Consider the following 21,835-nt stretch of genomic DNA (forward strand, 5'->3'; position numbering starts at 1 on the left):
AGGATGGACTGGGATGAACTGGGAGGGGATTTGGTGTTACTGGGATGAACCAGGATGGACTGGGATGAACTGGGAGGGGATTTGGGGTTACTGGGATGAACTGGGATGGACTGGGATGAACTGGGAGGGGATTTGGGGTTACTGGGAGGGGTTTGGGGTTACTGGGATGGACTGGAATGAACTGGGATGGACTGGGATGAACTGGGAGGGGCCTCGTTGTTCCCCCCTTTTATTAAACCATTAAAAGGACCCAAAAAATGGAGATTTAACCTCAAATTTTCAGCACCGGCTCTGGATTTTGGGGCGATTTAAAGGATTTAGCGGGTCCTCGAATCCTCGTGGTTGAAAAGTTGAATTTTTGGGTTGAAATCTTCAGAATTTGCTTCAACAGTCACCGAAATTCAAGGTTTTGGACACAAATTGCCTCAAACTGCTCAAAACCTGAAAATTTTGCCTCAAATTCCCTCGCTAAGTGCCCAAAATTGGATTTTTGACAAAAATCTCATCACAAAATCACCGAAAATGTGATATTTTACAAAAATCTCCTCACAAAGTCCCAAAAAATTGGGTTTTTACAAAAAATCTTCTCACAAAACCCCCAAAATGGGATTTTTACCTCAAATCTCCTCGCTAATCCCTCCAAAACAAAAAAATTTACCCCAAATCCCCTCACAAAATCCTCTTAAATCTCATTTTTCTGCCTCAAATCCCTCACAAAATTATTTTATACCTCAAATCTCCTCAGACATTTCCTCAAACTCTTCCAAACCTGCGAAATCTCACCCCAAACCCCTCACAAAATCCCCTTTAAAACCCAAATTTTTATCCTCAAAATTGCTGGTTTTTTTCCCCCAAACCCTTCTCCTCCAATTCACAATATAAATTACTTTAATTCCTGCTTTTAAATTTCTTTTTTTTCTCCTCATTTTAAGGCTTTAATGCCGATTTAATTCTACCCGTCAAGTCATGCCCTCAACCAAAATGGCGGCGGCGCCTTCCCGCCCTTTTTCCTTCCCGCCCTGCCCTCAAACAAAATGGCGGCCGCGGCCTCACGCATCCTCTCTTTCCACTCTGCGCATGCGCAGCCGCCATTTTGCGCCGTTGTTTCGCCTTTGCCTTTAACCAAGATGGCGCCCGCGCTGCGTCACCGCCGCCATTTTGTGGGCACCGCCTCCCCTCAGCCGCCAGAATCCAAGATGGCGCTCGCCAGCGTCCTCCGTGCGGAGCTCCCGGATTTTTTTCCTAAATCTTTTTCCAAGAATTTTTCCGAGGATTCCGATGAGATTCCCGACATTTTGAGGGATTTTTCCGGCCCTCCGCGGGTTCTGGCGGCTCCTCCTTTTGGCGTTCAGGAGGAGCCGGAGGGACCCGGGTTTCAGATTCTTCACGGCACCACAACTTTGGCTTTTAAGGTGAGGGGAAAATGCTTCAAAATTTATTTTTTAAGCCCAAACATCGCGGCTGGGGAGGGTAAAGTTCCGGTTTTGACCCAAAAATCGCGGCTGGGGAGAGTAAAATTCCAGTTTAGGATCCAAAAATCGCGGCTGAGACCTAAAAATCGCGTGTGGGCGCCTTAAAATTTCATTTTTTGGACCCAAAATTGTCTCTGGGAACTTCAAAAATTCCGTTTTGGACACAAAAATTCCATTTATGACCTCAAAAATCGTAGCTGGGACCCCAAAAATTGCAGCTGGAGAGAAAAAAAAGGGATTTTAGGGGAGAAAAAATTGGGAATTTTGGGGAGAAAATGGGGGTAGAAATGGGGATTTTAGGGAAGGAAATGGGAGAAAATGTGAGAAAAAATGGGAGCAAAAATTGAGAAAAAAAAAGGAGAATTTCAGAGAAGAAAATGGGGGGGAAAAGCAGAAAATTGGGGTTTCTAGGGGTAGAAAATGGGGGAAAATTCGGAAAAAATGGGGATTTTAGGGGGAAAATGGGAGAAGAAATGGGGATTTTAGGGAGCGAATAAGAGAAAAAATGGGGATTTTAGGGAGAAAATAGGAGTAAAAATGGGGATTTTAGGGAGAAAATTTCTAAAAAAATGGGGATTTTAGAGAGCAAATGTGAGTAAAAATGGGGATTTTAGGGGAAAAATGTGGGGAAAAAAATGGGAATTTTAGGGAGAAAAAATTTCTTAAAAAATGGGGAATTTAAGGAGAAAAAATTTCTTAAAAAATGGGGAATTTAAGGAGAAAATGTGAGAAAAAAATGGGGATTTTAGGGAGAAAAATTCTAAAAAAATGGGGATTTTAGGGAGCAAATAGGAGTAAAAATGGGGATTTTAGGGAGCAAATTTCTAAAAAATGGGGAATTTAAGGAGAAAATGGGAGAAAAAACGGGGAATTCAGGGTGAAAAAATGGGGATTGTAGGGGCAAAAAATGATGAAAACTTTGAGAAAAAAAGCAAATTTTAGGCACCGAAACGGACGAAAACTGCAGAAAAAAATGGGAATTTTTAAGCATAGAAAATAGGAAAAATAGGCAAAAATTAGAACAAAATTCGCATTTTGGGGGAGAAAATTTCTTAAAAAATGGGGATTTTAGGTGTAGAAAATGTCGGAAAATTTGAGAAAAAATAGAGAATTTTGGGGTAGAAAATGCCAGAAAAACAGAGCAAAATTAGAGAAAAAGTTAGATTTTTCAGGAGAAAATTTGAGAAAAAATGGGGGGTTTTGGGGGAAGAATGTGAGAACAAAATGGGAATTTTAGGGAGAAAATGGGAGAAAAAATGGGGATTTTAGGGTACAAAATGTGAGAAAAAAATGGGAATTTAAGGAGAAAATAGGGGTAAAAATGGGGATTTTATGGGACAAAATGGGTGAAAAAATGGAGATTTTAGAGAGCAAATAGGAGTAAAAATGGGGATTTTAGGGGAAAAAATGGGAGAAAAAATGGGGATTGTATGGGAAAAATGTGAGAAAAAAATGGGGATTTTAGGGGGAAAATTTCTTAAAAAATGAGGATTTTAGGGAGCAAATTCCTTAAAAAATGGGGATTTTAGGGGAGAAAATGGGAGTAAAAATGGGAGAAAAAATGGGGATTTTAGGGAGAAAATGGGAGAAAAACTGGGGATTTTAGGGACAAAATAGGAGACAAAATGGGGATTTTAGGGAGAAAATTTCTAAAAAAATGGGGAATTTAAGGAGAAAATGGGAGAAAAAATGGGGAATTCAGAGTGAAAAAATGGGGATTGTAGGGGTGGAAAATCTGATAAAAAATTTGAATTTTAGGCACCGAAACGACCGAAAAATACGTGTAAAAAACCTGAATTTTCGTGCGTCAAAACCACCGCCAAACCCTCAAAAACCATGGCAAAAATCCAATTTTTTTTTTGTTTTTCTCCTTAAATTCCATTTTTTTTCCACTTTCCCTCCCCAGAGCCCCTTCGGCGTGACGGTGGCCGTGGATTCCCGCGCCACGGCCGGCTCCTACATCTCCTCGCAGTCGGTGCTGAAGGTGCTGCCCATCAACCCGCGCATCCTGGGCACCATGGCCGGCGGCGCCGCCGACTGCAGCTTCTGGCAGCGCCTGGTGGCGCGGCAGTGCCGGGTGCAGGAGCTGCGCAACAAGGAGCCCGTGTCGGTGGCCGCCGCCTCCAAGCTGCTGGCAAACCTGGTGTACCAGTACAAGGGCATGGGGCTCAGCCTGGGCACCATGGTGTGCGGCTGGGACAAGCGCGGGCCAGGTAATGGAAAAAAAGGATATTTTTTTTAGGTCAAAATTCGCCTTTTTTTGGCCCAAAATTGCCATTTTTTTTGTTCCAAAATCGCCTTTTTTTCGCTCCAAAATTCCCATTTTTTTGCCCCAAAATTCACATTTTTTAGCTCCAAAATTCGCATTTTTTAGCCCCAAAAAATTCGATTTAAAAGCCCCAAAATTTCCATTTTTTTAGCCCAAAATTCACTTTTTTTCGCCTAAAAATTCGCATTTTTTTCGCTTAAAAATTTGCATTTTTCACCCCAAAATTCACATTTTTTTCGCCTAAAAATTCGTATTTTTTAGCCCAAAATTCACTTTTTTTTGCCTAAAAATTCGCATTTTTTAGCTCCAAAATTCATATTTTTTTACCTGCAAAATTCACATTTTTTTAGCCGCAAAATTCCCATTTTTTTAGCTCCAAAATTCCCATTTTTTCGCTCTAATATTTGCATTTCATCGCTCCAAAATTGCCATTTTTTAGCCTCAAAAATTCCCATTTTTTTAGCTCCAAAATTCATATTTTTTTAACTCCAAAATTCCAATTTTTTTGCTTTAAAATTCCCATTTTTTCGCCCAAAAATTCCTGGTTTTTAGCCCAAAATTCACATTTTTTTCGCTCCAAAATCCGCATTTAATAGCTCCAAAATCCGCATTTAAATCCCCATTTCAAAGCCCCAAAATTCCCATTTCAATTCCCATTTCAAAGCCCCAGCTTCACTCCCTGTCACTCAAAGTCACTGGCCCCGCCCCATCTCGTTAGCCACGCCCCGTCTCGTTAGCCACGCCCCCAAATGTGTAGCCCCGCCCCCAAGCTGCTGGCCAACCTGGTGTACCAGTACAAGGGCATGGGGCTCAGCCTGGGCACCATGGTGTGCGGCTGGGACAAGCGCGGGCCAGGTATGGGAATAATTGAAATTTCTTTAGCCCCAAAATTCCCTTTTTTCGCTCCAAAATTCTCATTTTTTAGCTCCAAAAAATTGCATTTTTTAGCTCAAAAATTCGCATTTTTTAGCCCCAAAAAATTCGATTTAAAAGCCCCAAAATTCATATTTTTTTCACTCCAAAATTCCCATTTTTTACCTGCAAAATTCGTATTTTTTAGCTCCAAAAAATTGCATTTTTTAGCCCCCAAATTCACATTTATTAGCGTTAAAATTCGCATTTTTTAGCCCCAAAATTCGCATTTTTACCTCCAAAATTCCCTTTTTTTTCCTCTAAAATTGCCATTTTGTTCGCCTAAAAATTCTCATTTTTTAGCTCCAAAATTTCCATTTTTTTAGGCCAAAATTCCCATTTTTTTCATTCCAAAATTCCAATATTTTTACCCCCAAAGTTCTCATTTTTTCGCTTTAAATTTCCCGTTTTTTAACCCCAAAATTCCCATTTTTTTTAGCTCCAAAATTCGCATTTTTTAGCTCCGAAATCGGCATTTAAATTCCCATTTATTAGCCCAAAATTCCCATTTAAATTCCCTTTATAAAGCCTCAAAAATTCCCATTGAAAAGCCCCAGCTTCACTCCCTGTCACTCAAAGTCACTAGCCACGCCCCTAAACCGGAAACCACCCTGCCAAATTGGGAAGCCCTAACCTTATATGGAGTAGCCACGCCCCCAATGCAGAAGCCACGCCCCTAAATGGACTCACCATACATCCCAATTGAGTGACCACGCCCCCAAATTCACTCCAAATGCCCTCAAGCCAACTTTAACCCCCTTAAACTCACTAACCACGCCCCCAAATTCACTAACCACGCCCCAAACTCCTTAGCCACGCCCCCCAAATGAATTATTTCCTCCATTTCCAGGCCTGTACTACGTGGACAACGACGGCCAGCGCGTGGCCGGCCCCGCCTTCGCCGTGGGCTCGGGCTCCTCGTACGCCTACGGCGTCCTGGACCGAGGCCTGAGCAGCGGCGTGGGCTCAGAGCAGGCGGCCTGGGAGCTGGCACGGAGGGCGATCTACCAGGCTGCCAGGAGAGACGCCTACTCCGGGGGCACGGTCAGAGTGTTCCACATCGGGGAGAGCGGGTGGGCTCAGGTGTCTGCCCACAACGTGAGGGAGCTGCAGGAGGTGTATGGGGAGTGAGGGGGGAAAGGGAATAAAAGAGGAAAAAGGAGGTGAAATTGTGGTGGTTTTTATGAGGGCAGTTGGGCCCAGGTCTCTGCCCACAACGTGAGGGGAGTGAGGGGGAAAGGGAATAAAAGAGGAAAATGGAGGTGAAATTGTGGTGGTTTTTATGAGGGCAGTTGGGCCCAGGTCTCTGCCCACAACGTGAGGGGAGTGAGGGATAAAGGGAATTAAAGAGGAAAAAGGAGATGAAATTGTGGTGGTTTTTGTGAGGGACAGCGGCTGGGCCCAGGTGTCTGCTGAGAACGTGAGGGGAGTGAGGGATAAAGGGAAATAAAGAGGAAAATGGAGGTGAAATTGTGGTGGTTTTTATGAGGGACAGCGGGGATGGGCCCAGGTGTCTGCTGAGAACGTGAGGGAGCTGCAGGGGAGTGAGGGGGAAAGGGAATAAAAGGAAAATGGAGATGAAATTTTGGTGGTTTTTGTGAGGGACAGCAGGGATGGGCCCAGGTGTCTGCCCACAACGTGAGCGGAGTGAGGGGGAAAGGGAATAAAAGGGAAATGGCGACGGAGGTTGTGGTGGTTTCTGTGGGCGGGTGGGCCCAGGTGTCTGCCCACAACGTGAGGGAGCTGCAGGAGGTGTACGGGGAGTGAGGGGGAAAGGGAATAAAAGAGGAAAATGGAGGTGAAATTGTGGTGGTTTTTGTGAGGGAATGCGGGGATGGGCCCAGGTTTTTGCTGAGAACGTGAGGGGAGTGAGGGAGAAAGGGAATAAAGGAGGAAAATGGAGGTGGAATTGTGGTTTTTATGAGGGCAGTTGGGCCCAGGTGTCTGCCCACAACGTGAGGGAGCTGCAGGAGGTGTACGGGGAGTGAGGGGGAAAGGGAATAAAAGAGGAAAATGGAGGTGAAATTGTGGTGGTTTTTATGAGGGCAGTTGGGCCCAGGTGTCGGCCCACAACATGAGGGAGCTGCAGGGGAGTGAGGGGGAAAGGGAATAAAAGGAAAATGGAGATGAAATTTTGGTGGTTTTTGTGAGGGACAGCAGGGATGGGCCCAGGTGTCTGCCCACAGCGTGAGGGGAGTGAGGGGGAAAGGGAATAAAAGGAAAATGGTGACGGAGGTTGTGGTGGTTTCTGTGGGCAGAGAGGCCAAGGTGTCTGCCCACAGCGTGAGGGGAGTGAGGGGATAAAGGGAATAAAAGAGGAAAATGGAGGTGAAATTGTGGTGGTTTTTATGAGGGACAGCGGGGATGGGCCCAGGTCTCTGCCCACAACGTGAGGGGAGTGAGGGGGAAAGGGAATAAAAGGAAAATGGAGATAAAATTGTGGTGGTTTTTATGAGGGACAGCGTGAGGGAGCTGCAGGGGAGGGAGGGGGAAAGGGAATAAAAGAGGAAAAAGGTGGTGAAATTTTGGTGGTTTTTGTGAGGGACAGTGGGGATGGGCCCAAGTTTTTGCTGAGAACGTGAGGGGAGTGAGGGATAAAGGGAATAAAAGGAAAATGGAGGTGAAATTGTGGTGATTTTTATGAGGGACAACGTGAGGGAGCTGCAGGGGAGTGAGGGATAAAGGGAATAAAAGAAGAAAATGGAGGTGAAATTGTGGTGGTTTTTATAGGGGGAATTGGAAGGGGTTTGGGGGTTATTGGGGTTTTTTTTAGGGGGGTTAAAGGGAGGTTTTGGGGGTTTTTCCAGAATTTTTTTTTTGGATTTTTTTTGGAATTTTTTGGGGTTTTTTTTCGTGGTTTATTTTTGTAATTTTTTTGGATTTTTTTTGATTTTTAAATTTTTTTTTATTTTTTTCTTTTTTTTTGAGGACTTTTTGAGGATTTTTTTAAGGATTTCTTGGGATTTTTTGGATATTATTAGTTTTTTTTTTTTTTTTGTTGATATTTAAGTTTTTTTTGGGATTTTTAAATTTTTTTGGGGGATATTTGGGTGGTTTTTTTCTGATATTTTGGGGATTTTTTTTGGTGGTTTTTTGGGAATTTAAAAAAACTTTTAGGGATTTTTTTTTATTTTTTGGGGATTTTTGGTGATTTTTTAAGGATTTTTAAGGGATTTTTTTGGGTTATCTTGGGAGTTTTTGGATATTTTTAAGGTTTTTTTGGGGGGGGGGATTTTTCGGGGTTTTTTAGTAATTTTTTTGGTTTTTTGGAATTTTTTTGGATTTTTTTAGGGATTTTTCTGGGATTTTCTTGGGATTGTTTGGTTATTTTTAGGGGTTTTCTTTTTGGTGATTTTTTGGGGTTTTTCAGTGATATTTTGGGGATTTTATTGGGGGTTTTGGGGTTTTTTAGGGGGCTTAAAGGGAGGTTTGGTGGGGTTTTTTTGGGGAGTTTTTTTGGGATTTTTTTGTGGATTTTTTGCAGTTTTTTTCTCCTTTTTGAGGGATTTTTTGGGGATTTTCTCGGGTTTTATTTTGACAGGTTTTTGGGGAGTTTTTGTGATTTTCTGTGATTTTTTTTTTCGGATTTTTGATGTTTTTTGGGGGGATTTTTTGGTTTTTTTTTTCCTGAATGTTTTTGGGTTTTTTGACGGTTTTTTTTGTGATTTTTTTCCCTTTTTTTTAGGATTTCTTGAGGGTTTCTTGTGGGTTTTTTTGTGAATTTTTGGGAGTTCTTATGGTGATTTTTGTGCGATTTTTGTGATTTTTTTGGTTTTTTTTTTAAATTTTTAATTCTTTGTCTGTTTTTTCTGATTTTTCTTTAAAAATCGGAATTTTTGAGGAAAAAAAGTGGAATTCTGGCAAAAACCAGATGAAAAAACAGGAACTTCACTAAAAAATAAAGAAGAATTTGGAATTTTTTGCAAAAATAATTAAAAAAATTATAAATTTCGGGAAAAATTGGTAAAAAAATGTGGAATTTTTGTTTTTTTTTTTCCCCTCCCAGTCCCTCCCAGTAACCCCCACCCCCCTCCCAGTAACCCTTTTCACACCCCAATGACGTCATAAAAATGCAAATGAGATGCAAATGAGGCAAAAATCACGGAGTTTTATTGAAGAATCAGCGGCGGCGGCGGCGGAAACCTGGAGGGGGAAGGGAAACTGGTTTATACTGGTTTATACTGGTTTGTACTGGTTTATACTGGTTTGAACTGGACTCACCTTTCCTCCCTTTTTTCTTGGCCATTTTCTGCTTTTTCCTCTTTTTCTGCGGCGGCTCCGACGAATCCTGAGCCCAAAAAATGCCCCAAATTTGGCCCAAAATTCATCAAAAGTGCCCCAAATTCTGCCCCAAAATCCCCCCAAAAATCGACCCCAAAATTGATCCCAAAATTCCCTAAAATTGATCCCAAAACTCCCCAAAATTGATCCTGAAATTCCCCAAAAATTCATCCCAAAATTCTGCAATTTCAGGCAAAAATGTCCCAGAAATTGGTCCCAAAATTGCCCAAATTCAGCCCCAAAATCCCCCAAAAATTGATCCCAAAATTGCCCAAAATTGATCCCAAAATTCCTCAAAATTGATCCTGAAATTCCCTAAAATTGTTCCCAAAATTCTGCAAGTTCAGCCCCAAAATCGTTTCCAAAATTCCCCAAATATTGACCTCAAAATTTCCCAACGTTGGTCCCAAATTTCCCCAAAAATTTATCCCAAAATGCCTCAAAATGGATCCCAAAATCGACCTTAAAATTCCCCAAATTCAGCCCTAAAATTGAATCAAAATTCCCCAAAAATTGATCCCAAAATTCCCCAAATTCAGCCCCAAAATCCCCCAAATTGATCCCAAAATTCCCCAAAAATTTATCCCAAAATGCCCCATAATGGATCCCAAAATCGACCCTAAAATTCCCCAAATTCAGCCGTAAAATTGAATCAAAATTCCTCAAAAATTGATCTCAAATTCCCTCAAATTCAGCCCAAATTTGATCCCAAAATTCCCCAAATTCAGCTCCAAAATTCCTCCAAAATTGATCCCAAAATTGTCCCAATTCAGCCCAAAATTTGATCCCAAAATCCCCAAAAATGAATCCCAAAATTCCCCAAAATTTGACCCCAAAATCCCCCAAAATTTCACCCCCAAATCCCCTAAAATTAACCCAAATATTCCCACAAATGAGTCCCAAAATGCCCCAAATTCAGCACCAAAATTTGACCCCAAAATTCCTCAAAAATGTCCCCAAAATTCCCCAAAAATTGACCTCAAAATCCCTGAAATTCAGCCCGAAATTCCCCAAAAAATTGATCCAAAAATTGCCCCCAAAATTCCCGAAAATTGACCCCAAAATTACCAATTTGACCCCAAAATACCCCAAAATTTGACCCCAAAATACCTCAAAAATGTCCCCAAAATTCCCCAGAATCGACTCAAAAATTCCCCAAAAATTTGACCCCAGAATTTCCAAAAATTGACCCCAAAATCCCTGAAATTCAGCCCAAAACTCCCCAAAAAATTGACCCAAAAATTCCCAAACATTATTCCCAAAATTGACCCCAAACTTCACGAAATTTTACCTCAGAATTCCCAATTTTGACCCCCAAAATCTCCTAAAATTAACCCAAATATTCCCACAAATTAATCCCAAAATTCCCCAAATTCAGCACCAAAATTTGACCCCAAAATTCCCCAAAAATTGACCCCAAAATTCCAAAAATTTTACCTCAGAATTCCCAATTTTGACCCCAAAATCCCCCAAAATTTCACCCCCAAATCCCCTAAAATTGACCCAAATAATTCCACAAATGAATCCCAAAATTCCCCAAATTCAGCACCAAAATTTGACGCCAAAATCCCTCAAATATATCCCCAAAATTCCCCAAAAATTCACCCCAAAATCCCTGAAATTCAGCCTGAAACTCCCCAAAAAATTGACCCAAAAATTCCCAAACATTTATCCCAAAAATTGACCCCAAAATTCCGAAAATTTTACCTCAGAATTCCCAATTTTGACCCCAAAATTTCCATTTTTTGCCTTTTCCCGCCCTTTTCCCCTCAAGCCCCGCCCCCCTCTCACCTGATTGGCCTCTCCCAGGAGGGCGGGGAAAGCCCCGAAGTTGGTGACGTCATTGAGGTCAGGCCCCGCCCCCCGGGGGCGCCGCGGCCTCCAGGGGCCGCTGAGGCGCTGCAGCATCGACTCCTCATAGCGGCGCCTGAAATGGCCCAAAAACGGGGAAATTTCACCCAAAATCCTCACAAAAAGGACTCAATCAGACAAAATGGAGCGGAAATGGGGAAATTTCACCCAAAATCGGCGAAAACCGCACAAAAAAAGGCAAAAAAATGGGTCAGAAAGGGGGAAATTTCAGGCAGAAATGGACCAACACCACACAAAAAAACCCCAAAGGAATCGAACAAAAATGGGGAAATTTCACCCAAAATCCACACAAAAAGGACACAATCAGACAAAATGGAAGGGAAATGGGGAAATTTCACACAAAATCAGCGAAAACCGCACCAAAAAAGGCAAAAAAATGGGTCAGAAAGGGGGAAATTACAGCCAGAAATGGACCAACGCCACACAAAAAAACCCTAAAAAAATGGAACAAAACCGGGGAAAATTCAAAAAAATTCCAAAAAGAATTGGAAAAAAATTCAGAAAAAAATTAAAAAAAATTCGGAAAAAAAGTGAAAAAAATCAGAAAAAAATTCAAGTAAAATTCCAAAAAAATTCAAAAAAATTCCGAAAAAAAGGAAAAAATTCAAATAAAATTAACAAAAATTTCAAATAAACTCAGAAAAAAAAATTCAGAAAAAATTCAAATAAAATTCCGAAAAAATTCAAAAAAACTCAAAAAAAAAAAGAAAAAAATTTTAAAAAATTTTTAAAAAAATCGAAAAAATTTAGAAAAAAAAGGAAAAAAGCCAGAAAAATTCAGAAAAAAATTTAGAAAAAATTCAGAAAAAGATTTTAAAAAGTCTGAAAAAAAGGAAAAAAATTCAGAAAAATTCAGAAAAAATTTTAAAAAAACAGAAAAAAATATAAAAAACTCAGAAAAAAATAGAAAAAAATTCAAAAAAAACCTCAGAAAAAATTCATAAAAAATAAAAAAAAATTAAAAAAACTTCAAAAAATTCAAAAATTAAAAAAATTCAAACAAAATTCCGAAAAAATTCAATAAAATTCAGAAAAATTTCAAATAAATTCAGAAAAAAAAAAAAGGAAAAAAATTTTAAAAAAAACTCAGAAAAAAAGGAAAAAAATCAAATAAAATTCCGAAAAAATTCAAAATAACTCCGAAAAAAATGGAAAAAAAATCAGAAAAAAATTCAAATAAAATCCGAAAAAAATGGCAAAAAAACCCAGAAAAAAAAAAGAGGAAAATACCCGAAATTTGCCCAAATTTTCCCGAATTTTCCCCAATTCTCACCTGTGGAGCTCCTGGCGGGAGGCCGGGCCCAGCCCCTCCCCCTCCTGCAGGGGCCCCTCCCCCAGCTCCGCCTGCAGCTCCCGGATCACGGCCGAGCTCAGGGCCCGGAGCCGCGCCCGCGCCACCGAGCGGGAACCGGCGGGGTCGGGGACGGCTGGAACGGGGTAAAACAACGGGAAATCGGTTAAAATGGGGAAATGTGAGGGGAAAGTGGGGGGGAAATGGGTGAAAATGGGGAAAAATGGGGAAAAACCGGGGGAAAATGGGGGGAAATATGAGGGGGAAATGGGGGGGATATGAGGGGAAAATGGCGGGAACCGGGGTCAGGCACGGCTGGAATGGGGGGAAACAACGGGGAATTGGTTAAAATGGGGGAGTATGAGGGGGAAATTGGTTAAAATGGGGAAATGTGAGGGGAAAGTGGGGGGGAAATGGGGGAAAATGGGGAAAAAAGGGGGGAAATGGGGAAAATATGAGGGGGAAATGGGGGGGAAATGGGGAAATATGGGGGGAAAATGGGGAAAAAATGGAGGAAATATGAGGGAAAATGGGGGTGAAATGGGGGAAAATGGGGGTGAAATGGGGGGAAAATGGGGAAATATGAGAGAAAAATGGGGGGGGGAAATTGGTTAAAATGGGGAAATATGAGGGGAGATATGAGGGAAAAATAGGGGGGATATGAGGGGAAAATGGCGGGCACCGGGGTCAGGGAGAGCTGGAATGGGGTGAAACAACGGGAAATTGGTTAAAATGGGGAAATATGAGGGGGAAATTGGTTAAAATGGGGAAATATGAGGGAAAACGGGGGGGGAAATGGCTGAAAAATGGGGGAAATGGGGAAAATATGAGGGAAAAATGGCGGGAACCGGCGGGGTCGGGGACGGCTGGAACGGGGTAAAACAACGGGAAATTGGTTAAAATGGGGGGAAAAATGGGAAATGTGAGGGGAAAATGGGGGGGAAATGGGGGAAAATGGGGAAAAAATGGGGAAAAACCGGGGGAAAATGGGGGAAATATGAGGGGAGATATGAGGGAAAAATGGCGGGAACCGGGGTCAGGCACGGCTGGATGAGGGGGATATGAGGGGAAACTGGTTAAAATGGGGGGAAAATGGGGGGGAAATGGGGAAAAAGGGGGAAATATGAGGGGAAAATGGGGTGGAAATGGGGGGAAAATGGGGAAATATGAGGGGAAATGAGGGGAAAATGGGGGGGAAATGGGGAAAATATGAGGGAAAAATGGCGGGAACTGGGGTCAGGCATGGCTGGAACGGGGTAAAACAGCGGGAAATCGGTTAAAATGGGGGGAAAATGGGAATTGTGAGGGGAAAATGGGGGGGAAATGGGGGAAAATGGGGAAAAAATGGGGAAAAACCGGGGGAAAATGGGGGAAATATGAGGGGAGATATGAGGGAAAAATGGCGGGAACCGGGGTCAGGCACGGCTGGATGAGGGGGATATGAGGGGAAACTGGTTAAAATGGGGGAGAAATGGGGGAGAAATGGGGAAAAAGGGGGAAATATGAGGGGAAAATGGGGTGGAAATGGGGGGAAAATGGGGAAATATGAGGGGAAATGAGGGGAAAATGGGGGGGAAATGGGGAAAATATGAGGGAAAAATGGCGGGAACTGGGGTCAGGCACGGCTGGAACGGGGTAAAACAACGGGAAGTTGGTTAAAATGGGGGGAAAAATGGGAAATGTGAGGGGAAAATGGGGGGGAAATGGGGAAATTTGGGGAAAAACCGGGGGAAAATGGGGGAAATATGAGGGGAGATATGAGGGAAAAATGGCGGGAACCAGCGGGGTCAGGGACAGCTGGAAGGGAGTGAAACAATGGGAAATTGGTTAAAATGGGGGAAAAATGGGAAATATGAGGGGAAAATGGGGGGGAAATGGGTAAAAACGGGGAAAAATGGGGAAACAATTGGTTAAAATGGGGAAATATGAGGGAAATATGAGGGAAAATGGGGGAAATATGAGGGGAGATATGAGGGAAAAATGGCGGGAACCAGCGGGGTCGGGGACGGCTGGAACGGGGTAAAACAACGGGAAATCGGTTAAAATGGGGGAAAAATGGGAAATGTGAGGGGAAAATGGGGGGGAAATGGGGAAATATGGGGAAAAAACGGGGGAAAATGGGGGAAATATGAGGGGAGATATGAGGGAAAAATGGCGGGAACCAGCGGGGTCGGGCACGGCTGGAACGGGGTAAAACAACGGGAAATCGGTTAAAATGGGGGGAAAAATGGGAAATGTGAGGGGAAAATGGGGGGGAAATGGGGAAATATGAGGGGAAAATGGGGGGGAAATGGTGAAATATGGGAAAAAAGTAGGGGGGAAATTGGTTAAAATGGGGGAAATATGAGGGAAATGTGAGGGAAAAATGGCGGGAACCGGGGTCAGGCACGGCTGGATGAGTGGGATATGAGGGGAAAATGGGGAAAAATGGGGAAAAACGGGGAGGAAATTGGTTAAAATCGGGAAAATATGAGGGAAATATGAGGGAAAAATGGGGGAAATATGAGGGGAAAATGGCGGGAACCAGGCTCGGGGACAGCTGGAATGAGGTGAAATAACAGGAAATTGGTTAAAATGGGGAAATGTGAGGGGAAATGGGGGGCAATGGGGGAAAAATGGGGGGGATATGAGGGGAATATGGGGGGAACCGGGGTCAGGCACGGCTGGAACGGGGTAAAACAACGGGAAATTGGTTAAAATGGGGAAAATGTGAGGGGAAAAAGGGGAGATACGAGGGAAAAATGGGGTGAAAATGGGTAAAAATGGGGAAAAAATGGGGAAAAAACGGGGGGGAAATATGAGGGAAAATATGAGGGGAGATATGAGGGGAAAATGGGGGGGAAATGGGGAAAAAATGGGGGAAATATGAGGGAAAAATGGGGGGAAAATGGGAAAAAAAATGAGGTAAATTGGGGAAAAAATGGGGGAGAAATGGGGAAAAAATGGGTTAAAATGAGATTAAATGGGAAAAAATGGGAAAAAGCTGGGTTAAAAGAGGGAAGAAATGGTTGAAAAATGGGATTAAAATGGAATTAAAGGAAGGTTAAAGTGGAATGAAATGAGGTTAAAATGGGGGAAAATGGGTAAAAAATAGGTCAAAAATTGGGTGAAAATGGTGGAAAATGGGACAAAATCAGATTTTAACGGGGTTAAATTGGATCAGAACGGGGTGAAAGGAGCCTGAAACGGTAAAAAAGGAGAAATTTGTGTAAAACTGCAGAAATTTGGGGGTAAAAATGCGGATTTTGGGTCTCTCACCGGGGGCCACGGGCACCAGGCGGGGCGGGACATAGCGGCGCCCCCCCCCCAGCCCCGGGGCTTTGGCTCCGCCCCCTTGGCCTTCGTCATCAGCATCCTCATCCTCATCGTCCTCATCCTGAAAGACACGCCCCCATCAGGCCACGCCCACCACAGAAACCACGCCCATTTAAGCCCTTAAACTCCACCCATTTTTAGCTTAAACCACGCCTGATTTCCCCTCAAGCCACGCCCCAATTCTGTAAACCCCGCCCATTAAAATTTACATAAACCACGCCCTTTTAAGCCCTTAAGCCCTGCCCACCACTACCTTAAACTCCGCCCCTATTGCCCTTAAGCCACGCCCAGTTCACCCCACAAACCCCACCCATTAATTAATGAAGCCACACCCACAAAGCCACGCCCCTTAAAGCCCTTAAACCCCACCCACTGCTCCTTTAAACTCCACCCCTTTTGCCTGTAAGCCACGCCCAGTTTACCCCACAAACCCCTCCCATTTATTATTGAAGCCACGCCCACAAAGTCATCAAACCACGCCCAAATTCAGCATAAGCCACGCCCCTAAGCACACTTAAATCCCACTTACTGCTGCCTTAAACTCCGCCCCTTTTTGCCCTTAAGCCACGCCCATTTTCTACACAAACCCCTTACATTCCTTATTTAAGCCACGCCCACAAACCTACGAAGCCACGCCCACCTTGCCAATAAACCCCTCCCATATTTACCTTAAGCTATGCCCGTTTAATCCCACCCCTTTTGCCACTAAGCCACGCCCATTTTACCCATTTAACCCCACCCATTTCCCTATTAGGCCACGCCCATTTCCCCACTTCAACCCCGCCCATTCCCCCTCAAGCCCCGCCCCTTTCACTCATATTAAGCCCCGCCCTCACCTGCGCCGCCATATTGGAAGGGGCGGGGCGGAAGCTGAGCGGATCCTCGGCACCTGGGGATGATTGACAGCTTTCAATCAAAGGGGGTGACGGAACAGAGAGTGGAGGGGGTGTAGTTTTAAAAAGGGGCGGGGCCTGCACTGACCACGCCCACCCGAGGCCGCCGCCCTCAGCAGCTTCTCCAGGTGGTACTTGAGGCGCTGCTCCAGGGGGCGGAGCTTCTCCAGCACCTGCAAAAGTGGGCGGGGCTTTGGCTCAGGGGCGGGGCCAGAGACCGAAACCGCCCCAAAAAACCCAAAATTCGCCCCAAAATTCGCCCCAAAATTCCCTCAAATTTCCCTCAGAAATCCCCAAAATTCTCCCGAAATTGCTCCAAAAATTCCCCAAAAAATTCCCTAAAATTTCAAAGTTCTCCCAAAATTCCATCCCAAAATCTTATCCAGGATCCCAAAATTTTCCCAAAATTCCCATTTTTGATCTCAAAACTCCCTTAATTCCCCCAAAATTCCCCAAATTTCTCCCAAAAATTCCCCAAATTCCCCCCCTTTACCCAAAATTCCTCCAATTTACCCAAAATCCCTGAAATTCCCCCTTGAAAATCCCCGAATTTTCCCCAAATTTTCTTCAAATTTTCCCCGAATTTCTTCAAATTTTCCCCAAATTTCTCCCAAAAATTTCCAAAATCCCCCTGGGAATCCCAAACTCCCCAATTTACCCAAAATCCCTGAAATTCCCTCATAAAATCCCTTTGGAAACCCCCAAATTTTGCCCAAATTTTCTTCAAGTTTTCACCAAATTTTCCCCAAATTTCTCCCAAAATTTCCCAAATTCCCCCCTCAATCCAATTTACCCAAAATCCCTCAAATTCCCTTCATGAAAATCCCTCTGGGACCCCCAAATTTCGCCCAAATTTTCCCCGATTTTTGCCGAATTTTCCCCAAATTTTCCCCGATTTTCCCCAAATTTCCCCCAAAAATTCCCAAAATCCCCCTGGAATCCTTAAATTCCCCAATTTACCCAAAATCCCTCAAATTTCCTTCCTGAAAATCTCACTGGGACCCCTGAATTTTCCCCAAATTTTCCCCGATTTTCTTCAAATTTTCCCAGATTTTCACCAAATTTTCCCCCAAAATTCCCAAAATCCCCCTGGAATCCCCAAATTCCCCAATTTATCCAAAATTCCCCCAATCTACCCAAAATGTCTCAAATTTCCCCCCTGAAAATCCCTCATAAAATCCCTTTGAGAACCCCCAAATTTTCCCCAATTTTCGCCAAATTTTGCCAAAATTTTCCCCGATTTTCGCCAAATTTCCCCCAAAAATTCCCAAAATCCCCCTCTCCACCCAATTTACCCAAAATCCCTCAAATTCCCTTCATGAAAATCCCCTCTGGGACCCCCAAATTTTCCCCAATTTTCTTCAAATTTTCACCAAATTTTCCCCGATTTTCACCAAATTTTCACCGAAACGCCCCCGATTTTTCCCAAAACCCGGGGATTTCTCCCCATTTTTTATTTTCTCCTCACCACTCTGGTCTCCAGCAGCCTGTCCAGGGCTCCCCCCGCGCTCCTGAGGGAGCCCCCGCGGGATTTGGAGCAGACGAGCAGGGCCAGGTCCTGCAGGTACCACAGCAGCGCCTGCGAGCGCACCTGCAGCAGGGACAGCCCCTAAAAACCCCCAAATTCACCCCAAAAATTGGGGGAAATTTCATTAAAAATTGGTATTGGCAGAGTGGAACCCTTAAGGGATGGGAAAAACCCAAAAAACGCCGGATTTCAACTCAAAATTTTGGCCAAATTGAAGCTGAATTTGAGTTTTAAGAGGGCGCCCCCTGCTGGATGGGAGGAACCCAAAAATCCCAAATTTCACCCCAAAAATTGGGAAAATTTCATTAAAAATTGGTATCGATATAGGGGAACCCTTAAGGGATAGGAAAAACCCAAAAATCCCAAATTTCACCCTAAAATTTCATCCAAATTTAACCAAAAATTGGTATCAGCAGAGGCGCCCTTTAGTGGATGGGAGGAGTGGCTGGAGGACCCCAAAAAACCCAAATTTCACCCCAAAAATCGGGGAAATTTAATTTAAAATTAGTATTGGTATAGGGGAGCCCTTAAGGGATGGGAAAAACCCAAAAAACCCCAAATTTCAACTCAAAATTTTGGCCAAATTGAAGCCGAATTTGAGTTTTAAGAGGGCGCCCCCTGGTGGATGGGAGGACCCCAAAAATCCCAAATTTCACCCCAAAAATTGGGAAAATTTGAGTTAAAACTGGGATCAGCAGAGGCGCCTGCAAGTGGATGGGAAAACCCCCAAAAATCCCAAAATTCAACTCAAAATTTGGCCAAATTTACCCCAAATTTGAATCTAAAATGAGGGCGTCCCCTTGTGGATGGGAGGACCCAAAAATCCCAAATTTCACCCCAAAAATTTGGTAAAATTTCATTAAAAATTGGTATTGGAAGAGGGGACCGTTTAAGGGATGGGAAAAACCCCAAAAATCCCAAATTTCACCCCAAAAATTGGGGAAAATTTCATTAAAAATTGGTATTGGAAGAGGGGCACCCTTAAGGGATGGGAAAAACCCAAAAATCCCAAATTTCACCCCAAAATTTGCTCAAATTTACCCCAAATTTTAGTCTTAAAGGAGGGAATCCCTTAGGGGATTAGAGGATCCCAAAAATCCCAAATTTTACCCCAAAATTTGGTAAAATTTTATTAAAAATTGGTATTGGAAGAGGGAACCGTTTAAGGGATGGGAAAAACCCAAAAATCCCAAATTTTACCCCAAAAATGGGGAAAATTTCATTAAAAGTTGGTATTGGTATAGGGGAACCCTTAAGGGATGGGAGAAACCCAAAAATCCCAAATTTTACCCCAAAATTTGGTAAAATTTCATTAAAAATTGGTATTGGAAGAGGGGACCCTTTACGGGATGGGAGGAACCCAAAAATCCCAAATTTTACCCCAAAAATTTGCAAAATTTGATTTAAAATTGGGATCAGTAGAGGTGCCTGCTAAGGGATGGGAGGAACCCCAAAAATCCCAAATTTCACCCCAAAAATCGGGAAAATTTCATTAAAAGTTGGTATTGGTATAGGGGAACCATTAAGGGATGGGAAAAACCCAAAAAATCCCAAATTTTACCCCAAAATTTCATTTAAATTTAACCAAAAATTGGTATCAGCAGAGGCACCCCCTAGTGGATGGGAAAACCCCCAAAAATCCCAAATTTCACCCCAAAATTTGGTAAAATTTTATTAAAAATTGGTATTGGAAGAGGGGACTGTTTAAGGGATGGGAAAAACCCAAAAAATCCCAAATTTTACCCCAAAAGTTCAGAAAATTTAATTAAAAATTGGTATTGGCAGAGGGGACCCCTTAAGGGATGGGAAAAACCCAAAAAATCCCAAATTTCACCCCAAAAATTGGTAAAATTTAATTTAAAATTGGTATTGGCAGAAGTGACCCCTTTAGGGATGGGAAAAACCCAAAAAATCCCAAATTTCACCCCAAAAATTGGGAAAATTTCATTAAAAATTGGTATTGGCAGAGGGGAACCCTTAAGGGATGGGAGGACCCCAAAAATCCCAAATTTCACCCCAAAATTTGGTAAAATTTTATTAAAAATTGGTATTGGAAGAGGGGACCCCTTAAGGGATGGGAGGATCCCAAAAATCCCAAATTTTAACTCAAAATTTGCTCAAATTTCCCCCAAATTTTAGTCTTAAAGGAGGGAATCCCTTAGGGGATTAGAGGACCCCAAAAATCCCAAATTTCACCCCAAAAATTTGTAAAATTTGATTTAAAATTGGGATCAGCAGAGGTGACTGCAAGTGGATGGGAGGAACCCCAAAAATCCCAAATTTAACCCCAAAATTTGCTCAAATTTCCCCCAAATTTTATTCCCTTGTGGACTGGAGGACTCAGGAGAGAGGTTGAAAGATTCCCCCAAAATTTCCAACAAAATCACCCCAAAATTCCTTAAAATCCACCCAAAAATCCCCCTAAAAATTCTCAACAAAACCCTAAAGATTTCAGGGACCTCAAAAAACCCTAAAAACACCCAAAATCCCCTCAAGGATCCCTAAAATCTCCTCAGGATTCCTAAAATCCCCCAAAAATCCCGAAATCCCCTCAGGGATCCCCCAAAATCCCCTCAGAATTCCCCAAAATTCCCTCAGGATTCCCAAAATTCCCTCAGAAATCCCCAAAAATCCCCTCAGGATTTCCAAATCTCCAAAAATCCCCAAAAATCCCCTCAGAATTCCCCAAATCCCCTCAGGGACCCCAAAATTCCCTCAGAATTCCCCAAATCGCCTCAGAATTTCCAAATCTCCTCAGAAATCCCCAAAAATCCCCTCAGGACGCCCCAAATCGCCTCAGAACCCCCCAAATTCCAAAAAAGTTCCAAAAATCCTCTCAGAATCCCCCCAAACCCCTCAAGGATCCTAAATTCCCCTCAGGGATTCCCCAAATCCCCTAAAACCCCTCAGAACCCCTCAAAATCCCCTCACGATTCGCCCCCAAACGCCTCCGGTACCTCCTTGGTGTCCAGCTGCCCTCCCCTCACTCTCCGCAGCATCTCCCGCCCGTGCGCCGCCACTTCCGCCACCTGCAGAAGGCCAAAATCATCAATTTTGGGGGAAATCGAGGCTTTTTTGGGGTTTTTTGGGCGGTTTTTGGGGTCTCACCTGTGCCCGCAGCGTCTCCAGCAGCGCGACCGCCTCGGACGCCGCCATGTTGGAAATGTGCGTGAAGGAAAAGGTGCGCAGCCAATCAGAGCGCGGCACGCGAGGTGGCAGCCAATCAGAGCGCGAGAAACGCCGAAAAAGCCCGCCCATAGCCGTGAGGGGCCGGTAGGGATGATTGACAGTTTTTAAAACCAATCAGCGCGCAGAAATGAGTAAAACTGATCAATGGGAAATGAGCGAGGCGGGATCATTTGAGCACCGCCTTAAAGTGGGAGAGTAACCAATGCCAGCGCAGGAATCCGTGATTGACAGGCGCGACGACCAATGGGAAGCGAGGATTTACTGAGAAGCGTCTGCGACCCCAAAACCTCAATTTTCCCCCCCAAAAATCCCCTTTTATTCCTCCAAACCCCCCAAGACCCCTCTAAATATTCCCCAGGATCCCAAAAATTCAATTTATTTCCCTATTTTTCAAACTTGGCCTCAATTGTTTTATATTTTTGACCCAAATTTCCCCCAATTTTCGCTCAAACCCACCATCCACATTTAGACCCGAATTTTCCCAGTTTTATCCCAGATTTTATCAATCAAAACTTGCCCATTTTTATCCCAAATTTCCCCCAATTTTAACCCAAAGTGCCACATTTTAGACCCGAATTTTCCAAATTTTTACCTAAAACTTTTCCCTCCAAACTTTCCCAGATTTCCTCCTATTTTCCTAGAAATTTCTGAATTTTGGATCTGGATTTCCACAATTTCCTCCCATTTTTGACCCAGATTTCTTCCCTCCAAACCTTCCAAACTTTAACCCAAATTTCCCCAGATTTTTGTCCCAAACTTCCACATTTTTGAACCAAATTCTAAACTTTTACCCCCAAATTTTCACATTTACAC

At 43.2% G+C, this 21,835-nt stretch overlaps 2 protein-coding genes across 23 annotated transcripts; one reads left to right on the forward strand and one right to left on the reverse strand.

Annotated features, from left to right (window-relative positions):
• Window positions 1-1,112: 1,112 nt before the first annotated feature.
• On the forward strand, window positions 1,113-11,054 carry PSMB5 (proteasome 20S subunit beta 5). Of its 21 annotated transcripts, none has more exons than XR_011677891.1 (6): window positions 1,113-1,412; window positions 3,379-3,685; window positions 5,504-5,915; window positions 6,118-6,163; window positions 6,277-6,497; window positions 6,594-6,678. XR_011677891.1 is itself a non-coding variant. In XM_071420231.1 (5 exons), the coding sequence occupies exons 1-4, from the start codon at window positions 1,128-1,130 to the stop codon at window positions 6,639-6,641; spliced, it is 873 nt and encodes a 290-aa protein (XP_071276332.1). In that variant the 5' UTR covers window positions 1,113-1,127; the 3' UTR covers window positions 6,642-6,672; window positions 6,780-11,054. The 21 variants fall into 21 exon arrangements, 2 of the variants coding, with proteins under 2 accessions (XP_071276332.1, XP_071276331.1); XR_011677896.1 differs by having other exon boundaries at window positions 6,373-6,497; XR_011677895.1 differs by lacking the exon at window positions 6,118-6,163 and adding an exon at window positions 6,231-6,276 and having other exon boundaries at window positions 6,373-6,497.
• NGDN (neuroguidin) lies at window positions 8,742-21,315 on the reverse strand. 2 transcript variants are annotated; one of them, XM_071420227.1, is made up of 10 exons: window positions 20,942-21,122; window positions 20,791-20,862; window positions 17,774-17,914; window positions 16,394-16,478; window positions 16,249-16,301; window positions 15,356-15,473; window positions 12,080-12,233; window positions 10,726-10,861; window positions 8,875-8,941; window positions 8,742-8,796 (listed from the first exon to the last, which is right to left on the reverse strand). In XM_071420227.1, exons 1-10 carry the CDS (start codon window positions 21,089-21,091, stop codon window positions 8,774-8,776), a joined length of 999 nt encoding a protein of 332 aa, XP_071276328.1. In that variant the 5' UTR covers window positions 21,092-21,122; the 3' UTR covers window positions 8,742-8,773. The 2 variants fall into 2 exon arrangements, with proteins under 2 accessions (XP_071276328.1, XP_071276329.1); XM_071420228.1 differs by lacking the exons at window positions 8,742-8,796; window positions 8,875-8,941; window positions 10,726-10,861; window positions 12,080-12,233 and adding an exon at window positions 12,982-14,106 and having other exon boundaries at window positions 20,942-21,315.
• Window positions 21,316-21,835: the final 520 nt, after the last annotated feature.

The sequence above is a fragment of the Agelaius tricolor genome, unplaced genomic scaffold (genome assembly GCF_023055355.1).
Source record: "Agelaius tricolor isolate 1412-34295 unplaced genomic scaffold, bAgeTri1.0.p SCAF_129, whole genome shotgun sequence".
NCBI classification, from domain to species: Eukaryota; Metazoa; Chordata; class Aves; order Passeriformes; family Icteridae; genus Agelaius; species Agelaius tricolor.

What these genes read in the sequence shown, in the direction of transcription:
- PSMB5 (XM_071420231.1), top strand. Translation starts at nt 1,128, where the DNA reads ATGGCGCCCGCGCTGCGTCACCGCCGCCATTTTGTGGGCACCGCCTCC. An exon ending in CCACAACTTTGGCTTTTAAG is followed by an intron (nt 1,413 to 3,378) that starts GTGAGGGGAAAA and finishes TTCCCTCCCCAG; the next exon opens with AGCCCCTTCGGCGTGACGGT. An exon ending in TTCCACATCGGGGAGAGCGG is followed by an intron (nt 5,727 to 6,583) that starts GTGGGCTCAGGT and finishes TTATGAGGGCAG; the next exon opens with TTGGGCCCAGGTGTCTGCCC.
- NGDN (XM_071420227.1), bottom strand. Translation starts at nt 21,091, where the DNA reads ATGGGCGGGCTTTTTCGGCGTTTCTCGCGCTCTGATTGGCTGCCACCT. An exon ending in TGGAGACGCTGCGGGCACAG is followed by an intron (nt 20,863 to 20,941) that starts GTGAGACCCCAA and finishes GGCCTTCTGCAG; the next exon opens with GTGGCGGAAGTGGCGGCGCA. An exon ending in TCCCGCCAGGAGCTCCACAG is followed by an intron (nt 10,862 to 12,079) that starts GTGAGAATTGGG and finishes GGGCCATTTCAG; the next exon opens with GCGCCGCTATGAGGAGTCGA.